Here is a 20,872-nt window from a genome sequence, read left to right as displayed (position 1 = left end):
GCCCCCGCCGCGCAGGGGCTGACGGGAGGGGAGCGGGAGGGTAGCGGCTGCCCGGCCGGAGGGGCGGCGGGCGGACGGGGGTCCTGACGGGAGCGTTCACACCGGCCGGGCTTTACCGCTGTCCGGCTCAAATTCCGCCGGGCCGCCCCGTGCGCGAGACTTGCCATCTTACCGAGAACAAAAGGCACGGTTTTCCCGCCCAGCCTTCGGTTGCCTGGTAGCGTCGGCAAGCGGGAATCATGGCGGCGACGGCGGTTGCGGGCAGGACGGAGGCTGTCTCCCCGGCTGGAGGCGGTAAGGGAAGCGCCGAACTCAGTGGGCCTTCTGGGGAGCGCGCGGCCGGGATGCCGTTGCCGGGGGCCGGTGGGGGTTTTGTTTGGGTCTCCGTTGTGTGCCGCGGGGGGCGCGCAGCGCACCCTGGGAGCTGTAGTGCGAGCCGGACCGCGCGTCAGTGACTGGCGCGGGGTTTGGACTACAAATCCCGACAGCCCTTGCGGCCCGCGATGTGGGGCGCGGGGCTGGGGGCTCGGCTGTTCCCCTTTACGTGTTTTTGCTCGCTTATGGCCGGCACCTGAGGGCCCCAAGGGGCGCTGGAAGCGGTCGGGACAGCCCGCTCTAAGGAGGGGGGATCGCCGCCTAGCAACGGGGTTGGCTCTGGGCACGGGCGGAGGGGGCTGTCCTCCTGAGGCCCGGGCCCCTAAGGAGGGATTTGCCCGCAGCCTTGTAGAAGGTAGGCCGAGAGCTGATATAAGGCCCCTTCTTCCTGCGGCGGAGGGCAGAAAGGTCTTTGGGAGACCTCACCTCCTCTGAGGATGTGGGTTTCTTGCCCCCCCCCCAACGTCTGAGAGGACGATGAGGTATAATATTGTAAGTCCGGCTTTGAAGGCTTAAAGGCTCTGTGAGTGAGCAGAACCTTAAGGAAGAATTGTGAGCTTCCGAGGTCTATTAATGTATGTAGCTGCTAAATGAGTAAGAAGCAATTCTGAAACATTTTCTTGAGTACTGACAGCCTGTTAGGAAAATCTCATTCCCAAAGTATTATACCAATGAGTCTTTATAGTATAAAATTGTATTAACTTTCTTAAGATATATATGTATTTTTCATACTGTATACTGAATAGTCATGCTTAAGCGAGCAAACTAAAGGACCCCAGCTTGTCATAAGGAGGAGAAGGACAGACCCCCTTGTAATTCTGTGCTGTGGGTTCTAGCCTCTCTCTCCTCGGTTAGCATAGGCCACTGGCGAATTTTCATAACACGAGCTCAGATAAATAGGCAGATGCAAAATTTTTCTGTTTAGTTAAAATGACCAAGTGGTTGCAGAGGTGGCTACTTAAGTTAGAAACATGCAGTACCTTCTTGCTGAACGTGCAAAGACAGGAGTGTAACTGTTTCTGGTACTGCTCACTCTTCATTGCTGTTCTTCAGAGCTCTTTGGGTGGCTGTGAATTTGAGAAGTAATGGAAATGTAATAAATGTCATCAGAGAAGCTTCTTAGAAGAGCGTATTCTCTAGTTGACAAAATGGTACACCAAAAATGTTTCCTCCAACTGTATCATAGCTAAACCCTAAAAGCCTGCAAACTGTAAGAATATTAATATATAGTGCATGTTAGTGTGAGAACACTATTCTGCTGCAAAAGGCAACATTATTTACTGAGCAGATAGTAAGGTAAGAGCAAGCACTAGAACGGTGTATATGTGTAAAACACACAGCAGAGGCTTAATTTATGAGAATTATTATTAGCAGGTGTCAGTGTGGGTATCAGTGATTCAAGTTCTCTGTAGACAGCAAATGTTTTCCTTTTTATTTTATATAGTAACAGTTTTTGCATGGAACACTTTAACTGTGTGTTCCAATATTAAATTATATGCTAGCCTAGTTCCAATTTGCTCCTGCCCAAATATCACCAGCACCGTAGCATGTCTATATGAGTGGGTTCTTTGTTCTGACTTTTCACTAGGTACTTTACTGGAATATGGGACATTTAGCCTATCAATACAATTTGGTGACACAAGCACCAAAATCCCAAGGCAAGATGCACTCAAGAATTCAGCCAGTGAAGTCCTGGAGTGAAATCTTTGACTCTGAATTGCACGCATTCCCTACCCAATAAGTTACCCAAATAGTTAAGATTAGGTTTTGCAGCAGCAATACTGCTGAAAGGGAGCATGTCTTATAATATCTGATAGGAAGCTTTAAAGGGAGGCTTGAATCTTAAGTTTGTTTCTTCTCTGAAGTGTAAGCATCCAACTTCTGACAACAGAGAGGTGTCAGTTTTGGTTTCACAGGCTGAAATCTTTGCTTTGAGTTTGCACCTAGAAATCACTTTCAAAAAAAGAAAGGCTAATTATATTTTCCCTTTGAAATACAGAGAAAGAAAAAGAGAAAAATGCAGGGTTTTATTAAATGGTTGAGCTTTATGAGGTCTTGTTCATGATAAAGTTGTTTATTTGCCTCTGGCTGAGGACTGTCACATGCGCATTTCACTTTTACAAGTCTTCAAATGCTTTAGCAGGGTGTTTGATGGAACTCTACAGGAAGGTGAAGTCTGTAGCTTTGCATCCTGATGGGGTTTCCCACATTGTGATTGGTGAAAGGATGGATGCTGCTAACCCTTTTCCCAGACTCCTCCCCGTTTTGTTTTTTTTTATTAGTAACAAGTGTGGTTGCTGTTGTTTCTGAAGTGTGGTCCTACAGATGTGTGCTAGGCATGTTCTGGGTTTGCCTATAAGCAGGAATTTAGATAGAGTGCCTTCACATAGATAGGTAGTTGTCAGGCTGCTCAAAACTTAAAATCTTTGAAGAATTTAAAGTTTTAGGGGCTCTTGAAAACTGGGGCTTTGAGGATCACCCTTTAAATTTAGCTGCTTAAGTTTTGCTCGGCTTCCCACTTCAGAGGATCTGTTACTGACTTTGCCAGAATTCTGCCAGAATTCTTTATTGGGATGGGATCTGAAATTCATATCTTCCAGTATCTGGATAAATTACTCTAATGTGCTTGATCTGAAGTAATTTGCTTCCGTTTTACATGGAAAAGAAAGTTAACTTGCATTTGCAAATTGGCTGCATGCATTATAAAACAAAGCTGTTTGTCTTGCTTTGCTTTTTCAGTACATGTTCTCATATATAAAGCATTGACTTCATTGCTCTTTATTTTCTTCTCATTTTTCTTTTAAGGTTTGGTAGTCAACTGCTCAGGTCAAGGATTGCAAAAACTGGGTCCAACCTTACCCTGTGATGCTGATACTCACACTCTGATTCTGGACAAAAACCAGATAATTAAATTGGAACACTTGGAGAAATGCAGGAATCTGATGCAGGTCAGTTTTGCTTGATTTGATTTTGCTGTGAAATAATGGTTTTGTGATGCTAATTAAAATACTTCTCCTTTAAGGCCGTATTAGGCAATTGAAGCAAGTCAGCAGTTACTGTCTTCATAGGAAAACAAATAATGGCTAACTAAAATAGAAAGCTTTGTTTTCAGTGTAGCTGTACAGTTCATAGTGGAGGAGGCTGTTTTACTAGTGAACTAAATAAATCCTCATGGGGAGTGTGTCATAAGAACATTTAGAAAAGTCACAGATAACCCAAATTTTGATACAGCTTAGCTTTTGAATAATTGAGCTTTGTAACCTTAAAAATAACTTTGTTTTATCTTTGCTCTGTGTAATTTGTCAACACACAGGCATACATACAGGCCTCTCTCATTTGGCTTTCAGAACTTTTCACAAAGGAAGAGGATTAGTAGCCTTAATTTACAAGAAGAAAAAAAAAAAGCCATGTGGATTAGGTTAAAATAGAAATAGCAAATGAATAATAAAAAAAAAGCGATCTGGGAGGTATCTATGCAGTCTTGTTAACATATTGATTCATGTAGGCCCTGACATTGCTAGTGTTTATCCTTAATTTTAATACTAGCAGCAGTCATTTAAGTTCATGAGGGTATTAGTGGTAACAGTGTTATCGCTAACATTAGCCTGTGCATGGTGCTCACAAATATCAGATATCAGAGTATTAATCTCTCTGAGGCAAAGCTGTAAAAGTCTGTGTTAAATATCACTGAACGTGCCTCCAGGCAGACTTGAAGTCACCTAAATGCTTCTAGAGACAAGCTGTTTCTCCAAGAGGTGGAAGAGGTTGGGTTTGTTGCTACAACAAATATTCACCAGTCTGCCATCTTGGCGGTCATGTTATTAATTTGTATGTCTCATCAGGATTTATCCTTTAAAAAGTTCATGATTTACAGTCCTGTTAGCACAGGACCTTTTTTTTTTTTTTTTTTTTTTTGAGAATCATGTGAAATGTATTTTGACCTCTGCCATGTTGACAGTAAGTATGATCTTACAGCAGGAATGGTGCAACAATTTGCACAATGATTTGGCAGTTCTGATTTTAAAATCTTATTTTCATGTGATACAATTCCTCATTCATTTTATTTACCCATTGATATGGAGATTTCCTCTTAAGTTTGCAAGTGAGTTGTGAAGACTACTGTATTTCATCAGTAATTTATTTCCTGGCTCTTACAGTCTTTTGTGTCTGTCTTATTTGCTTGAAGTTGAATACACAGATTGAAGTAGTTCCTGTTGGATTAGATTTTTTTTAACCGTTAAAAATAAAAGCCTATACTGGCCATGCAGTTTAAAAGTTAAAACTCTTTCTTTTATTTGTGTGTCAACCTGCAGCTCTCCGTAGCCAACAACCGTTTGGTGCGAATGATGGGTGTAGCAAAACTGACTAAGCTCCGGGTGCTAAACTTGCCTCATAATAGTATTGGGTATGTGGAAGGGCTGAAGGATTTGGTGCACCTGGAATGGCTGAACTTGGCAGGAAATAACCTTAAGGTAATGTGTTTAGTCTTTACACATTTTGAAGAATCTGGTGTTGTGAAAATTTGGAAAATGCTGCAGAAAAATCTTAATACGTTTGTAGGTTTGATTGGAAAAGATGTTTAAGTTTTGTGTCTTCTGGTTTATGAAATAGAAGAGGGCAAATTTTGCACAGAAATTTTCTAGGAAAAACAGTAAAAAGTTTGGTACCAAAATGTAATGAGAACTGGGAAATAGTCCCCAAAATTGGAAAAGAATTGTCATCTTTAAAAAGAAACTGGAAAAACATGATTTTCATTTTCGGTTACTTATCTGGTGGGTTTTTTGTTTTGGTTTTGTTTTTAACATAATTGATAATTATTGATACCTGATTTTATTTAATGACTAAAAACGAATTACTGTGAGTAATTGACATTTTCATTTTTGTAGGCCATTGAACAAATCAATTCCTGTCTATCTCTTCAGCATCTTGATTTGTCAGACAATAACATAGCTCAATTAGGTGATCTCTCCAAGCTTACATCGCTGAAGGTAGATGTTATTTTGTCTCTTTTCTTTGTTACATTCTTCGCATAAAGAAATTTGGTTTGAAAATTGCTGCCTTTTAAAGCATTAATTATTCAAACACTATAATTTCTAGAGGGAAGCATTTTTTTAACTGTGACTATACTTCAGTTCTGCATTTTAAAATGACAAGATTTAAAAATTGGTTTTTCCTTGCTGGAATAAAGAAAAATAATTTTGATGATACTGAAAAGCCTTAATTGTAGTTCTTTTGTGTGCATTGTGCAGGGGTTGCCTGAACAAAAAATATGAGGTTTTGATCAGACGTAAATTTTGTCCACATATTTTTATTTTATAGACTCTGTTGCTACATGGAAATATTATAACTTCGCTTCGCACTGCCCCTGTTTGCCTACCTCAGAATCTGACTGTTTTTTCTTTGGCAGAAAATGAAATCAGAGACTTAAATGAGGTAAGATATAGAAGATATATCACCTAGTCTTTAGGTAAACTGAAAGCAGATGATTGGAGAATTCTTCTGAGCATGTAACTGAAAATGGGCTCTCTTCTTTGAAACAACCCATGTTGATAGAAGTGACTTTTAATACTTTATATGTAATAACTATACTTGCATTGGCTGCACAAGCTAGGTAGTACCTGTTAAAATTTGTCCTTGAAAGAAACTTTGCCTTTTTTGGTTTATGTTTTCATATTACTCAAGGATATCAGAAGAATACTTTAAGGATTAAATTCATAGAGAGCTTTTCATGATTGTCTGAAGGTTCAAAAATGAGCTCATTGACTGCTGCAGAAGGGTTCTGCAGCTGCTGTGTTTAGAACACATGTTTGAATTACGCTTGTTACAGCTGTAGGTTTTTGGGCCTGTGTCTTATTTTATCTATTTCTCAAACACCATCGAAGAGAAACAAATATTCTGCCTGTGATTTTTGTCTTTATCTTTTTGTTGGGTTTTTTGAAATATAAGTAGCAGCCAAAACTGTCAGTTGGACTTGCCTGTTAGAAGACAAATCTTATTTCGGTAATGTGTTTCTCTTCAAAACAGGACAGTGTTTCTCTAACTTTTTAGCTTGCCATTGTTTGGTCAAAATTTCAACACCCCTCGTAGTGCATTGGAATCATAAAAATACTATACCTTCCTGTACATAAAGCCCTATTCCTAGAGTTTAATAGAAGCTAATACTTTTCAAGGACTGTAGTACCTGCAGGACAATTAATGAGAAAATGGCAGTAGTTGATAGGAGGCCCTTTGAAATTGGTCATGTTCAAACAGCAAATGTGATTTTCAGTGTATTTGTATTTATGTTGTTTTGTGTGAGATGTTTAGCTTTAACTAGGGAAGATGTGGTACATTCTGTAAGCATTTAATAGGTTCTGTTCAGTTAACAAATATATCTTGTTTTCTCAAGGTTTCTTTCCTGGCCTCTCTTCATCAATTGGAACAGTTATCAATTATGAACAATCCTTGTGTGATGGCCACACCATCTATCCCTGGCTTTGACTACAGGCCATATATTGTCAGCTGGTGTCTAAACCTTAAAGTTCTTGATGGATACGTGATTTCTCAGAAGGAAAGGTGACATAATAGTATTAATGCTCTAAAATTGTTAAGTAAAGTTTGGCTAAGCTGAAATTGCATTTTTATGTAATAAAAACAAAGATAAGTGCTAATGATCTGAAATTCTGTTTGTTTTGTTAATGGCCATATGAAATACAAGCCAATTAACATTATTGGTTTTGCTATATTTTTCATCTGTTACACTGAAATTATTATGTAAGATCGCAAGTTTATTTAAGTAGAAGTATAAAGTTAAGCTTCTGTTTTGTTACTCAGCTCACAGCAGCACTTTTACAAAGCAAAACTGGGGTAGCAATTTATCAATGAACTGTTAGTCTCTTCAAAGCTTACAGTGTCTTTTACTTTGCAGAATGAGACAATCAGCAGATATTAAAGCTGTTATCTTCGAGGAAGCTCAAATGTGCCCTTCTATGAAGGGCCTGATTTGCACATGCATTTCTAGATTTGGCATTTTTTGTGTCATTAGTCAAATACTATTTTACTCAAGTCACTTGTTACTGTATCACTGTGGTCATTCTATCACTATATCTGTATGACAGCAGAGATTACTTCTTAAAGTTCTTGACATCAGAACAGTCCAACGTAAATATTATCCAGTATAAACACATTCTAGTCCAATACATTAATGTAGTCCAGGACATTGATGATTTTTTTTTTTTTTTTTGCCATTACTAAAATAAAAGGCTGTCTTTTTGGTCAAAGGTAAACCAGTTCTGTTTATTTCACCGAAACAGACTTACCTAAAACGTTGCCTGTAAGAATTTTAGAAACTTTTAAAATTACTAGTGGGGTTGTCTGTATTAACTATGTATTACATTAATTATACAATATATAATTATTTTAAATATACTATACTAAATGTTCTCAGACTGAAGAGCATTTAATTTAAAAACAGATTTCAGTTGTTGAATGTTTTCGGCAAGATTTGCTCCCTGTGGCTATTCTGCATGTTTGTGTGAACTTTTCTGTTTCCGTGAAAGCTTTGCTGATAAATTCATTGACACAAATGTGTTTTCAGTGCTCAAAGACTGCACACAGATAAAGCAGGCACTGCACAGTTTTAGTCAGAGGCTTTTTTTTTCATCAATGCTTATGTGAGGGAACACTTTATTCATTATTCTAGTAACGAAATTCCCAATTCCTCTGGGCACTGCATGTGTTCCAAGTTTTGATTAGATTTGTAGATCAGCTCTTAGGTACCCACTAGAAGTACAGTAATCAAAAGAGAGTTAAGGGGTTTTATGCCATGCATTAATGGTGACAATTTTCCCCCTTCCTAACAGTTTGAAGGCAGAATGGCTCTACAGTCAAGGTAAAGGAAGATCATATCGACCTGGGCAGCATGTTCAGCTAGTCCAGTACTTGGCTACTGTTTGTCCTCTTATATCTACATACGGTCTCCAGACCGAAGAGGATGCCAAACTGGAAAAAATACTGAGTAAGCAAAGGTAAGAACTTCTTGTTTCTCAATTGAGAATATAATTATATGTCTCATATGTTAGATATAAGACTTGCTTTTAAGTCTTTCAAAGCAACTGTGAGGGCTGGAGGTGGGAAGAGTGATAGAGGTACAGGATGTGTCCTAGCGGGAAATGAGAGGCAAGACAGCAGCAGCAGGAGGGGTTTCCTGCCTGCTGGGCCATCCAGGGGCAAATTATCTGTATTTTTCAGTCTGTGATCTGTTTGAAGGTGATTTGTGTTAGGACCGTTTGATTGAAATAAACTACCTACTGAGATTATTATTTTTTTTTTGCCACAGAGAAAGTGAGGAAAACCTCAAAAAGGATCTTAGATTAACTTGTGTTCTAATTGTAAACGAAGACTATTGTGGTACAGTGGTGTTTTGGCTACCTTTTTGTTGTTAGCGTGTTCTTCCTTGGTTTTAAAGTTAAGCTTGTTCTTTGAGAGACACTGCTCCCAGTGATGCACTTGACAATCTCTGTATGTGACACGTTGGGTCTGTCAGCAGAGGCCTCAATGGAGCCTGCTGGTTCTGCCAGCAGCAGCTGTTTTCCTAAGATCTATGCAAGCAGATGAGGAGAGTTACCATGATGTACTTTCCTCCCATGAAAAGGTGAACTAATTGGGATTAAAAGCCAGAAAATGTAACAATGCAAGTTATCTCTATTCCCCAGGACTTATCGACAAACTCTTTTTGCAGAAAGATCGGAGCCCAAGACTCAGTTTTATGCTGATCAGGCCACTTAAATGGTGTAGTGTGGGTAGGAAGCTGGGCAACAAAAGCCTTGTGGTAAGCAGAAGGGTGGTGTCTTGTCAAAAGGGATTTGAACCAAAGCATCTTGAAGGAGGTACTTCATGCTTTGTCAGTGTAGATTGATCTTCAGCAGGAAATTATAGAAATGTTGGGGCCATTTCAGAGGAGAAGGTACAATAAAAGCATATTGACACTGGAATTTCCAATTAAGTGCTCTGACATTCACGTGATGTTTATGGGGAAAAATCAGGAATTTGGCTCGCCAAATATAACTGTTTAAAAATTTAAAGAAAAACAAACCAAACAACAAGCCAACGAAATGAAAACCCAACAAGCAAGCAGAAAAACCCACACCAAAAAGACAGCCCCCCAGAACCCCCACCCACGTATATATACATATACACATATATGATTTTTAAGGCAGTTTAACTTGCTGACCTCTACCTCATGATCTTTAAATTTAGCTGGATTGAAACAACCTGTGTATTTTCTCAATTTGTAAAGGATGATTTTATGTTTTTGGCAATGTTTGTTGATTCATATCAGGATCTGGCCCTTTAGTAATAGGCATACCATTTCCTTCATTCAGTTTTTTTTTCAAATGTAAAAGACACTCCCTCTATTCCTCAAACTCCTCTACACATACAAAGATAACGTATCCTGCAGCATACATTTAAAATATCTGCATGCCTCCTTTGTGTGTAGAAATACTTCATGGTTTTTAGTCTATAGTCAGATTTGCATTTTGGATTTCTTATTTTGTTTTGGTACATGTAATGAAGAAAAATGGGCTGGAGGAAGGGCAACGGGAGCAGTCTGTGCAGTTGCCTACTTTGTGAGTAGTCCTGTTAGTGTCTTCTAGGTGTAGGGATCTGCATAACTAGCCTCCTGTTTTAGAATGGTTTGACCACTTGTTTCTTTTAAAGTAGTTGATAGTTTCTTTTAGATGTCTTCTGTACCAAAAAAAAATTGAAAGAAGTATAAAATCTCTTGGAACTCTGTGCTTAGGCTTCACCAGAGGCAGCTGATGCATCAGAACCAAAATGAAGGACCACCTGCATCTTCTACTCCCAACAAAACACTGCCAGTTAGTTACGAACACAACAGTCCAGCCCAGCCACCACAGATAGTTCTTGAAAGTGGTAAGAAGCTAATCTGCACCTGTGATCTAATGTGAAAATAGATATTTTTTTGAACATAGATAATTTTGTGGAGAGAATTTCGAAACAAGACCCTGTTGTTATTTTATTCTGTTGATCTTAATTGAGTAATACTTTGTTTTCTAAAATCACATTCCATGGTTATTCATGTCTTGAAATGCAGGTAAGATTGTTAGGTGAAAAACACGGTCCAATAAACTGAAGAGTTGCTAGTTTGACTGTTCCATCTGATAAAAGTTTAACTTCTCCAGGGAGAGACAGTTTGTGCAATTTACTGTACCCAGTATTTGCAAGATTTTTAAATGTTACTGTGATTAGTAGTTACTGTCCTTATTATATTGAAATAATGCTTATCATTACAACCTTTTTAGATCTTACACACATAGATTCTAACTATCTAAAACAAATTGTGAATCCCTATGAAAGAAAGGAAGAAAATACGTTACTGAAATACTGTGACACTTTTGAATGTGGCTTGCTTTCCTTTCGAATAGAGCCTGTTGTCCAGAGGAATTCTTGGGTTGGACCAAGTGCAAATGGTGATCATTCCTATGCAGTGACGAACACTTTTCTTCTTGAAAGAAGTCTTCGCAAGGAGCTATACCTTGAAGATATACAGACAGATGAAGACAAATTGAACAGCAGCCTTTTGTCCTCAGAGTCTACTTTCATGCCAGTTGCTTCAGGATTGTCTCCAGTGTCTCCTACTTCAGACCTGAATCTACGTGGAATCAATTTGGGCCTAGAAGATGCTGATACAGTGATTGAATGTGTGAGAGATGTTAACGGTGGAGAAACAGCTAACAAGCAAGGAACTTCATGTGTTACAACAGAGCACTCCAACAAAACAGTGGGAAATGTGGAAACTCAAGAAAATATCAAAGAGGGTATGCTGTTTCCACCTTCTAACCCAGTAAAAGCTGTCCTGACTGCCAATACTAGCAACTCTTCAGCACCCTCTGAAGGACAAGTTCTGCACGGTCACCCCAGCACCTCAGTAGGTACTAAATCAGGAGTTACAGCTCCCTGTCCTGACCAGATGGCAGGAGAAAGTTCTGATTCATTAGCTGTCGTTGATCAAGGTGCAGCTGAACTGCAAAGAATGAATAAAGCAGCTACAAAGCTTCAAGCCTGCTGGAGAGGATTTTACACAAGGAACCACCATCCCCGAGCCAAGGAAGTGCGGTATGAAATTCGCCTAAACAGAATGCAGGAGCACATCATTTGCTTAACTGATGAAATAGAAAAGTAAGTTCAGGTCACACTTTGTACTTTCAAATCTGAATGAATTTAACCATCGTTCCAGGATAATTCAGAACTGGTATAAATGGGTCTTGATGTAACTACTCATCATAGAACCTAGCATTGGTAATATAAAACTGTGATTACAGTGGAGGATTGCTTCCTGTAAGGTAAGCACAGTTATGCATATAGCTGTTCATACTCTAACTGCCTTCTATGAGCAGGTTAGGTTAGAATAATTTTTTCTATTCCTCTGTTAGCAGGACTTGCATATTTCAGTGCATAACCAAAATAGAAATTGCTAAATGTGACTTTTTTTTGCTTGTCTCCTAGCAATTGCAGAGTGTGTAAGTTAAGTGTCCGTATTAAGATACTGAGTGTTGTTTCTCTGTTATTTGATGAAAAGGAGGATTCCCTCTCTGCCTTGCATAATGCAATTTTAAAATGCAATTTTGTGCTTGGTTCTGGTGTTTTTTGGATCCTATGAACCCATGTTTGGAGGAGATGATTATCAAAGTTCCTCAATATGTAAGTTATAAATGGCAGATTTAGTTACTATCTTTCAGAATCAGCCTGAGAACTGGCAGTCTGACAGGCTCTGTTCCTTTACTGTCACAAGAGACAAAAGTTCTTTGAATCAAGTTGAGCCCATAGTGAACCTCTAGAAGCACCCAATGCTTACACATCATGCCTACTTCCAAGTGATATCAGCTGGGGAGAGCGTAATTTGAAAAGAAGCAGCGCTATTTTGGGTTAGTTCCTTTGTGCAGGATAAAGAAGCATGTCTATTTAAAATGAAGAGCTCGGGTTCAGTTTACAAAAACACACTTTAAGTATTAGCAAGTCAATAAATGTGCTGCAGCAAAAGGAAGCAGAATCTTAATGTAACTCTGAAAAAGAAACTTGAAGTCAGCAGCTGGATATTGATGGCAAGCCAGACTGCAGTAATGTCTTAATGTTAGGCTCTGTTGTATCTTTCAAGAGTGCTGTTATATAAGTAGGTATTTTTATGTATCCTTGTTGATCTTGTTACCCAAATGTTGCTTATTTAAGCTGCATAAATTTGGATGTGTCTTCTTGCAGGCTAAGAAAAGAAAGAGAAGAAGATAAGATTCAGAGCCTTGTACAGGAGGAAGCTGTCAGATTTCTTTGGAACCAGGTAAATAGTTTTAATCCTCTTTCTGCTAACATGTAAATTTGAAAGGCATTATTTCATACTGTAGATCCTGAAGAGACAGTCAATATGGTTAATTTTTTCCAATTCTGGAGGAAAATAGCATCTGAATGCTTCTGAAAGAATTAGCACAATAACACTGGTTTTGTTACAAAAGGCTCAATTATAGCTAAATTATAGCTAAATTAAAGCCTGGTGTAAGAAGGAGGACAAAATGCAAAGGAAACTAAATAAATGTAGCAGAAGCATGAAGAATGATGTGACTCCTAGATGCCCAGGGCAAGTGAAATGGTGTCAAGCTGTGTTGCTTGTGAGCAACTAATTTCTAAAGTAGAAAAGTTATAATACATCTTCTAATAAGCTATTCTTCCGAAAATAAGACTGATTGTTTTCTTAAGCATGGGTTATTTCATAAAGTTTCCCCATCCTTTTTATTTTTAAGAGCAAATTCCTTTTTCTTCAGGCATTTGAACTGGGAGGCTTGTGTGCTCTGTCAGTGTGGGACATCTAGGTTTAAAAGCCATTATTTAACAGTGGGAAGAACATACTTTCCCTAAAGGTCTAGTGAACCTTTTGCTAGTTCACTTGGTCTTAAATTTTATACCAGAGCTTTGTTACTGATTGCAAGAAATACTCTAGAAATCAAAGTGCTTTATTAATTGTGTTTCATAATGGAATTCTGTCTACGCTTTACAGGTTAAATCCCTTCAACAATGGCAGCTTTCAGTGACACAAAATTTAGGTGCCACTTGGCAACCTGGGATGCCTTCAGCCAGTACGTTCTGTCCATCTGAACCATCAATTCGATCATCCACACTTGAGCAAGAAACCCCACCAGATGCTAGTTCTGCTTGGATAGCTCCAGCTAGTGACGTTCTTCAGGAAAAGTCTTTGTTGCAGTTCCCAGATTCTGGTTTTCATTCTTCCATGGCTGATCAGACTCACGATGGTGACTTGTGTAGCTCTGAAAAGAGTTTAACAGAAGGAACTGAGAGCTCTCTTTCAGTGGAAACTGTTAAACAATGTGGCAATTCTGTTTCCCCATATTCTTCAGATGTAGAGGATAGCCTTGGGGAATGTGGGCAAAGTAAAGAGAGCTCTGGCAACGAGCAGGACAATGGACTGATACAAGAGTATTTGAAATCTGTTCAGCAGCTGGAAGAGGCTGATGAAGGGACAAATTGCAATGATGAAGCAGAGAGTAGCTGGCCACAAGTCACTTTTTCAGCAGAAGGCCAAGATTCTTCATCTGACGCTGTCTCTGTAGATCTCCCTGAAGATGCATCTTCTCATCCCCGAGGTGAAATCAGTCAGACATCAGAAAGCTGCAAGCTGAATTCAGGAATAGTAGATGGGAAGCAAACAGACTGTGATTCCGCGTTTCAGATGCTGCATGTTGGGATAGCTGTATAGTAGGCTTAGTTCCAAAATGGACTAGGGGTTCCATTTCATCTTCTTTTTTTTTTCCTTTTTCTCATTTGTACAAAACTTACTTTTCATGTGTGCTGTTTCAGATTTTGACTCATGTTAACAATGTATGTTTTCATTAATATGTTTTCATTAATATTTTATTGATGTTGCTGAGGACTGACACTGACTATGCTAACCTGAAATCAGTGAAGTTCTCAGTGACAGTCATTATGCACTTTATTTTAAAACATAAAACTGATTTCCTAACAACTGGCTTCCATTAAATTAATTCTGAAGATTAGGGCTGTTGGGGGGAGTGTGTTTGCTGTACATTCACTTTGATAAATGTGTTAGTAAGTCTTTTAATTTTTCTTTTTTTTAAAAAAATCGGGATTGAGTTCTTACTTTGCGAAGAGAAGGAAAAAATATGGGAAGAAACGGAGTCAATATAGCAAAGTGTGTGCATATGGATACAGCCTCATGAGAAAGATGAAAGCAGTTGCCTTTCAGCCTTCTTTTTTACTTTAACAAGAGTAATTTGGTCAGTCTTTCAAAGATGCATTCCATGAAACCAGTGTGCAAGTCAGTAACTTCTTTTTGTCATTTTACTTGAAGCTGCTGGCTAGGAATTAGGCCATTCACACGTGCACTGAAACAAGGACTTACAGGAGTCAGACCTTAGGGAACTTCAAACTAACTTTGACCTTTGTTTGCCCTGGGTTTGAATTTCCCTGCTTTCTCAGGTAAGACTCAAAGTGGAACCAGTAGCAGCCTTTACTAAATAAGAATTTCAAAAGGGCATGTAATTTGGGAACATAGTTTTCAAGCCTGCGCTGCTGGGTTACAGCAGCAGACTTGGTGACGTGTCTTTTGCCTCCACAAGGATGCTAATGCCATTTTGGGATTTGGATCTGCTTTCAAGACAGTGTGTTTGATGAATCACAACTTCTTCTACCTACAGGTATAAATACTAAAAGTAAATGTCATGACTTAAAACTGTTTTTTGACATCTCTGTTGCTTTGGGTTTTTTTTCTCTGTCCAGTATTTGACATTCTAATTAGATGTGGATAAAAAGCTGTATTTCTTCCCAACTGGCAAACGTGCTAAGTTACCTAGGGCAAGGAGTAGGGTTTGCATTTTGCCTAGCCATTGCTATGTGGTTTTTTTAGAGGAAAAAGATCAGGTATCTTAGTACACCACAAAAGTGGCAAGGGAAATCTGTTTTGCTATGTGATTTGTAATGGAAAAGTTGATGTGACTTCTAGGGGTCAGTTAAATTTGCTAATACTGCATTTTGCAAGTGTACTGGAACTGGAACAACGTGCACAGTGTTTCCGTGGTTGCTAATATTAACTTCTCAGCTGGGAAGACACTTGCCTATTAGAATTCTCTGAATCCACAGATTGACTTCTGATGCTATAGTGTGATTAAAATCAAATAGTGCTGTTTTAAAGTGACTCTTACGTTACCATGTAAAATAGTTTAATTTTTGTAAAAGCTTAGGTTGCTTGTCTACTTTAGGTTCAGAGCAGAAATTTATCACTACTTAGGAGTTTGGCATGAGGCCAGCATCCGCTTGAGGCCTGAAAATATCCTTTTTTTAGAGCATAAATGGTGTATTGGACTTGTATCAGCCATCCACCCACTGGTGAAGTTCACCTTGGAAGAATAAAGCTTACCTCTGCGTATGGATTAGCCATCATGTCTTTTGCCCCACCTCCAAAAGAATAAGTTCTAGGGCATTAACTTTTCAAAAGAGCTGTCATTGCAATCAAGCTGACATCTGACTGTGCCTTGCATACATAAGAGCATTTTAAAAAACCCCAAACAACTGAGGTGGTAGATTCTTAACGTGCTAACTCTCTAACTCAGTCTAGTTACAGCACGTTTGTAGCATAACCATAGTCATAATTAGAGCATGAATGTGCTTGGCTATTGTGGTGCAGGTGCATTAATGTATCACAACATCTAATTAACTGTGCAAAGAAGTTCGTAGGCTACATGATCGTACCCTTGTCCTCTGAAGGTTTCTCAGCTTACATTTAAATCTGCTATGCTTGGAGATCTCTGCAGTTCATAGGCTTTGGCTCTTTGACTGTGGAAAATCTCATGTAAAGCTTTAAAGAGACTTTCTTTGGGTTTGGGAGAGAAAAGATTTGTCTGTGAAACAGTTATTGGACCTTACACTGTGGAGGCAGTGGTTGGGTGTAACAAAACAGTAAGGTCTCTTTTGAGGCATATGTAAGACCTGGGAGAAATTAGACCACTGTCTGGATAACGTTTCACTTACTGAAGACACTAAGGGACCCTATATATTTTGCTGTTTTGTATTATTGTAACTTTTGCTGCAGAATTGGAAAGAGGAGAAACAACTTTAATTTTGGAGGTATCAAAGGGGAAAAACTTAGTGAAACAATTTTTCATGGACGCCCTAGATGTTACTTGATGTTTCTTCTGTTATTAGGGCTTTCAAACACAAACACAAGAAGACTTATTTTAACTAATGCCTAAGTCAACTGTTGGCTTTTTTTGAACTTGTACATCCAAAATTGATTTTTATGAAGGCACAGCAAAGTGTGTACCAACGTATAATCAGTTTTATCTTACCATTTTGGGGAAGCTGTGAAATATGAAAGATTTTTATTCTGATGTTCTGAAAAGTGTCTTGCATGTGTAGAAGGTGAGTTGCCTAGATATACAGAAATTGCAAAGAATGATGAAGCTTATTTTTTACAAGGTTAGCTGTAATTAGTTTGTATATACACAAAATATTTTCATCTTGACCATTAAAAGGCATACAGGGAAAGACATAATGGGGGCATAGAGTGGAAAAATAAGAAATCAAACTGGATGCATACTTAAAAATGGCTTCTTTCAGTCCATTTTGAGCTCTCAAAGAATCATGATATAGAAATATACATATAGGGCTTAACATTTACTCAATTGTCTGTATAATTTTTCTTAATCTAGGTATGTAATATTCTTTTACCTGGATAGGGAGGCACAGCTCCCTCTGGAGATGATGTAAATTTTATAAAGAAATCAGAAGGCCTAATATATGAAAATCCGTGTCTGAAATTTTCCTGTATTAATATTGTATGTCTTTCAGCATTTTCATTTTGCAAGGCTTCACATTCTTCAACAGAAGAATGTACTTTGTAGAAGGAAAGCTTGTCCATTATGCTTTGTCCCTGGCTGATCCTCCAGTGCTGACGGGAGAGATTACTAATGGTTACTTGCCAGGGAGTATTGTCAGCTCTGCTGTGAGAATAGTTTAAGTGCTTCTTTAATTTGCTTGAGAAAAAATCAGCTGAATATAACTCAGAGTAGCAATTCAAACTGTGCCACATGAGTAGTTTTGCCCCAAATGAGGTGGCTGACACATGCAGACCTCTTTCTGTGGCAAAAATCAGTATTTTGCCTGCTTTTCTGAAGGCAGGGACAAGGAAGAAGGTGGAAATGCATTTGTCTGTGTTTTCAGATTCAGTCTGTGATAGCAACACCAACGCTTTTATGATTACTATTTCATTTTCCTCCTAATTGTTTTTATAGGTTATAGAAATTTTAGTCTTTCATGCAATGAAGAATGCATTTTTTTCTATTGTATATAATATTTGATAGATGCTGTTCCAAATGGTATTTGGAAAAGGAGAAGAATACCATGAAAGCAGGCTTGTTCACATTTTATATTTTAAGGTTTTTTTTAAGGTATTTGGATTGTATCAATTACTCTCTTTACAAAAGAAAAACACAAGGCAATGCCTCATTAATGACAGTAAGTAAATTTCCGTTTCTGCCTTCTTCCATGAACTGAACTTAATGGTCACAACTCTGTTTTCAGTACCTAAAACTGTCATTTAAGTGAACGGGAGATTTAGCTGCTGAATGAAAGCAGCGACTGTAACGTGTCTTTTTTTGTGGTGACTATTCCTGTGTGGTGCTATTTTGTAAACCAAGTGCGTTTGGCAAGGATTGGATTTTTAAAAGGTACTGAATGTTAGCCTAACTCTTTGCTTTCATTTCCTTAAAAGAAGCAGGGTCGAGCTTAAATTGAGTCTTTGCGAGCTGGCTGTCTAAATTGGGATTTTTTCATATTTGCCTCTTCAGAAGTGTTCTTACACCACAGAGCAAGAAGGCATTAAAACTGCAAATTTTAATTTGTTGCTTCTAAAACACAAATATCTTCCAGCAAATACTTGAGAAAGTCTTTGTTAAACTAAATTGCAGAAGCCTAACATTTTGTGTATAGTTAAGTTCCTCAACAAACTGTAGTCTACTATTGCATGCAGCAATTTAAATAATGCACTTAGCAGCCAGTCTGTCTGTATATAAAAAGCAAGGGTTTTTTCTGAATAATGTTTGTATGTCATTGAGCTTGCAAATTGTTTCTTGTTTTTATGAACTTGTATATATTGTCTGAAGAACTCCGATCTTAATTTCTATTTGTAGCAGTTGTTTGATGAACAAAAAAATGGAAGATACATTCCTTTGAGACTACCTGAGACTACTTTTTACTGGGCTTGAAGTTACAGTGTGTCTCTCTCAGATAAACTTCTTCCTGAGAGGATAGAATTGTAGCATTTAGTGAGGACGGATTGAATGACATTAAGATATAAAAACTGGTCAGTTCCCCTGCTTTTAGCTATTGGAAAAGAGACTTTTTTTTCCTGTTGTATTAACTTCTTTTTTTTTTTTTCCTTCTTTTTTTCCCCTGAGGACTGTGCCACCCAAATTAAGTAAGCATCAAGTATTCATTAAGTCTTTTTTCATAGTTACAGATTTTTTTCCCAGTTTGGTTTTCTAGGACAAGTTACTGAAAAACACTTGCTTTCTTATAAGCCTGCCAAAAAGTTGGAACTTTCTACCTATTTTAAATGCTTTCTCTGTCAGGTAATGCAAAAAGCACAGGATCCTTTACTTGCAAAAGCGTAAAACAGTATTTATCAGGAAAGGTGCTTCATCTCTTGGAAAGTGCCATGCCAAATTTTGTTGTATAAGAGCTCTCAATAAGAAACTTCTTTTCTGGCTTCATTACATTTATAAGTATACGGGCCAAATTTACTTGTAGCATAATTCTACTGAACTAAATTTTGTGGAGTCTTTCACATTAGTATTCTACCTCTAAACTAGAATCTGAAAAACAAAACAAAAAAAACCAAACAAACAATTAGGCATTGATTTGTCTTTCTGCTTCTCACTGTTTTCTGTGAAGAATGGTGGGTGGTTAAATTGGTACAGTTCATATATTTTCTATAAGTGTTTACATTTCTGGATTTATTGTTTCTTAAATATTTTGTTTGTACCTCTGAGTTTTGAATTTTAAATAAATGATTTGTACGTTTGTTGAAAATGTTAATTTGTACTTGATCCTGACTCTTACAGCTGGTAGTCCTTGTCTTACAATCGGAGGGCTCTTTTGGAGGTGGTTTAGACGTACGAAGCAGGTGTGACAAGGTGAGCGTTAGCACTCATGACTTGGTGCAGCTGAGGCACCCAGTGCCCCACTGTTTGTGCTGAAGATAGTACGAGTGTGGTGGGGTACTCGAAATTTATACACCGATTGATGAGTAGATGCCACTGAAATTGGTATTTGTGACTTGCAGTCCTTTGTTTCTGTCACTGGCCCTCCCTTTCATCTTCTTAATGCCCTACTGTGTTTACTGAGTACCAACACATCTTTTAATTTACAGAGCTTTCTAGAAAGAAAATTAAGGCTATGGGCTTATCAAGAGAAAATACAATTGCAAAGCATGTTGTTCCCTCTCCTGCTGTTTTGGTTTGGTCATATAGCTGCTGTGGGCTTAAATAAACAAAGACTAATTAAACATCTTTCAGGCTTTAACAGACAAACAGTCCAGGAGCTCAGACATGTATGAAAGTCATGTTTCACTGCAGGGCAGTCATCCCAAAAGTGGAAAAAAAAACCAACAAGCAAACACACACACACTTTCTTTTGCTTAACTCTCATTTCACAGAGGGAGGTTAGTGGGCGTTTTTAAACTCTTCACATTACACTGAAGAAATTAGCCAAGGTTTTTAGTTGGGACTCTTCTTGCTCTTCTGTGAAGATACTTGAAAAACAGGGCGTAGCTTAAATCCCCTTTTTCCTTGCCCAAATCCTGTTTGCTTCCTCTTTTTGATATGTGCGAGACTACATTGGACAAAGGAAGATAAAGCAGAAAATTGTGTACAGGATGCCCAGATGAAACCAGTTGTGACCTATGACTTCCTAGACTCTGATTTGTATGAAAACTGGGAAGTCCATGATTATGAAGAATGCCCTGGAAAACGTAAAATCCGTGCAAATTGTGTTGAAATTGTTCACGTGTTGGGTTGAAAGCAATAAACTCTTACAAAATCTTAAAGCAATTCTCAAACAATGTGGGGTTGTGAGGAACAGCAAGTCTAGCAGCCAGGGCAGTTCCGTTAGTATTGTGCTTAACGGCATTCAAGCAGCAGCCTTTGATGTCTCTTCCTGTCCGTTTTTTGTTACACCAGCTGAAGTTCTCCAGTCCCTTGAGAGCTTGCAACACGTTTTCTGGTGAGGGAAATGCATGGAAAATAAGCTGAGGAGGTTACTGCTGCTTATTTGTGTAGAGGCTGCGGGACCTGAGGAGAAACAGGAGACACCAAGAAGCTCTACAACTTGAACTCTTTCCTTCCTTCCATCACTGGTTCCTACAGACCCTTCGACTTGAAGTTAAAGGCTCTCTGCAACTACCTGAAAGGAGGGTGTA

General features: G+C 38.5%; 1 protein-coding gene across 1 annotated transcript; it reads left to right on the top strand.

Moving 5' to 3' along the window:
• The first annotated feature begins 4 nt into the window (after positions 1 to 4).
• Positions 5 to 19,485, top strand: CEP97 (centrosomal protein 97kDa). Its single transcript, XM_014947218.1, has 11 exons — positions 5 to 294; positions 3,181 to 3,323; positions 4,689 to 4,847; positions 5,262 to 5,363; positions 5,695 to 5,808; positions 6,764 to 6,930; positions 8,217 to 8,381; positions 10,157 to 10,290; positions 10,803 to 11,556; positions 12,634 to 12,709; positions 13,421 to 19,485. The coding sequence occupies exons 1-11, from the start codon at positions 240 to 242 to the stop codon at positions 14,135 to 14,137; spliced, it is 2,586 nt and encodes an 861-aa protein (XP_014802704.1). The 5' UTR covers positions 5 to 239; the 3' UTR covers positions 14,138 to 19,485.
• The last annotated feature ends 1,387 nt before the right edge of the window (positions 19,486 to 20,872 follow it).

This window comes from Calidris pugnax, unplaced genomic scaffold (assembly GCF_001431845.1).
Source record: "Calidris pugnax isolate Ruff unplaced genomic scaffold, ASM143184v1 scaffold95, whole genome shotgun sequence".
Classification (NCBI taxonomy): Eukaryota; Metazoa; Chordata; class Aves; order Charadriiformes; family Scolopacidae; genus Calidris; species Calidris pugnax.
This window is presented reverse-complemented; position numbering and strand designations above follow the sequence as displayed.

Excerpts from the sequence above, each read along its gene's own strand:
- CEP97 (XM_014947218.1), top strand. The coding sequence starts at position 240 with ATGGCGGCGACGGCGGTTGCGGGCAGGACGGAGGCTGTCTCCCCGGCT. Across the intron at positions 295-3,180 it reads TGTCTCCCCGGCTGGAGGCG|GTTTGGTAGTCAACTGCTCA; the intron begins GTAAGGGAAGCG and ends TTTTCTTTTAAG. Across the intron at positions 6,931-8,216 it reads GTGATTTCTCAGAAGGAAAG|TTTGAAGGCAGAATGGCTCT; the intron begins GTGACATAATAG and ends CCTTCCTAACAG.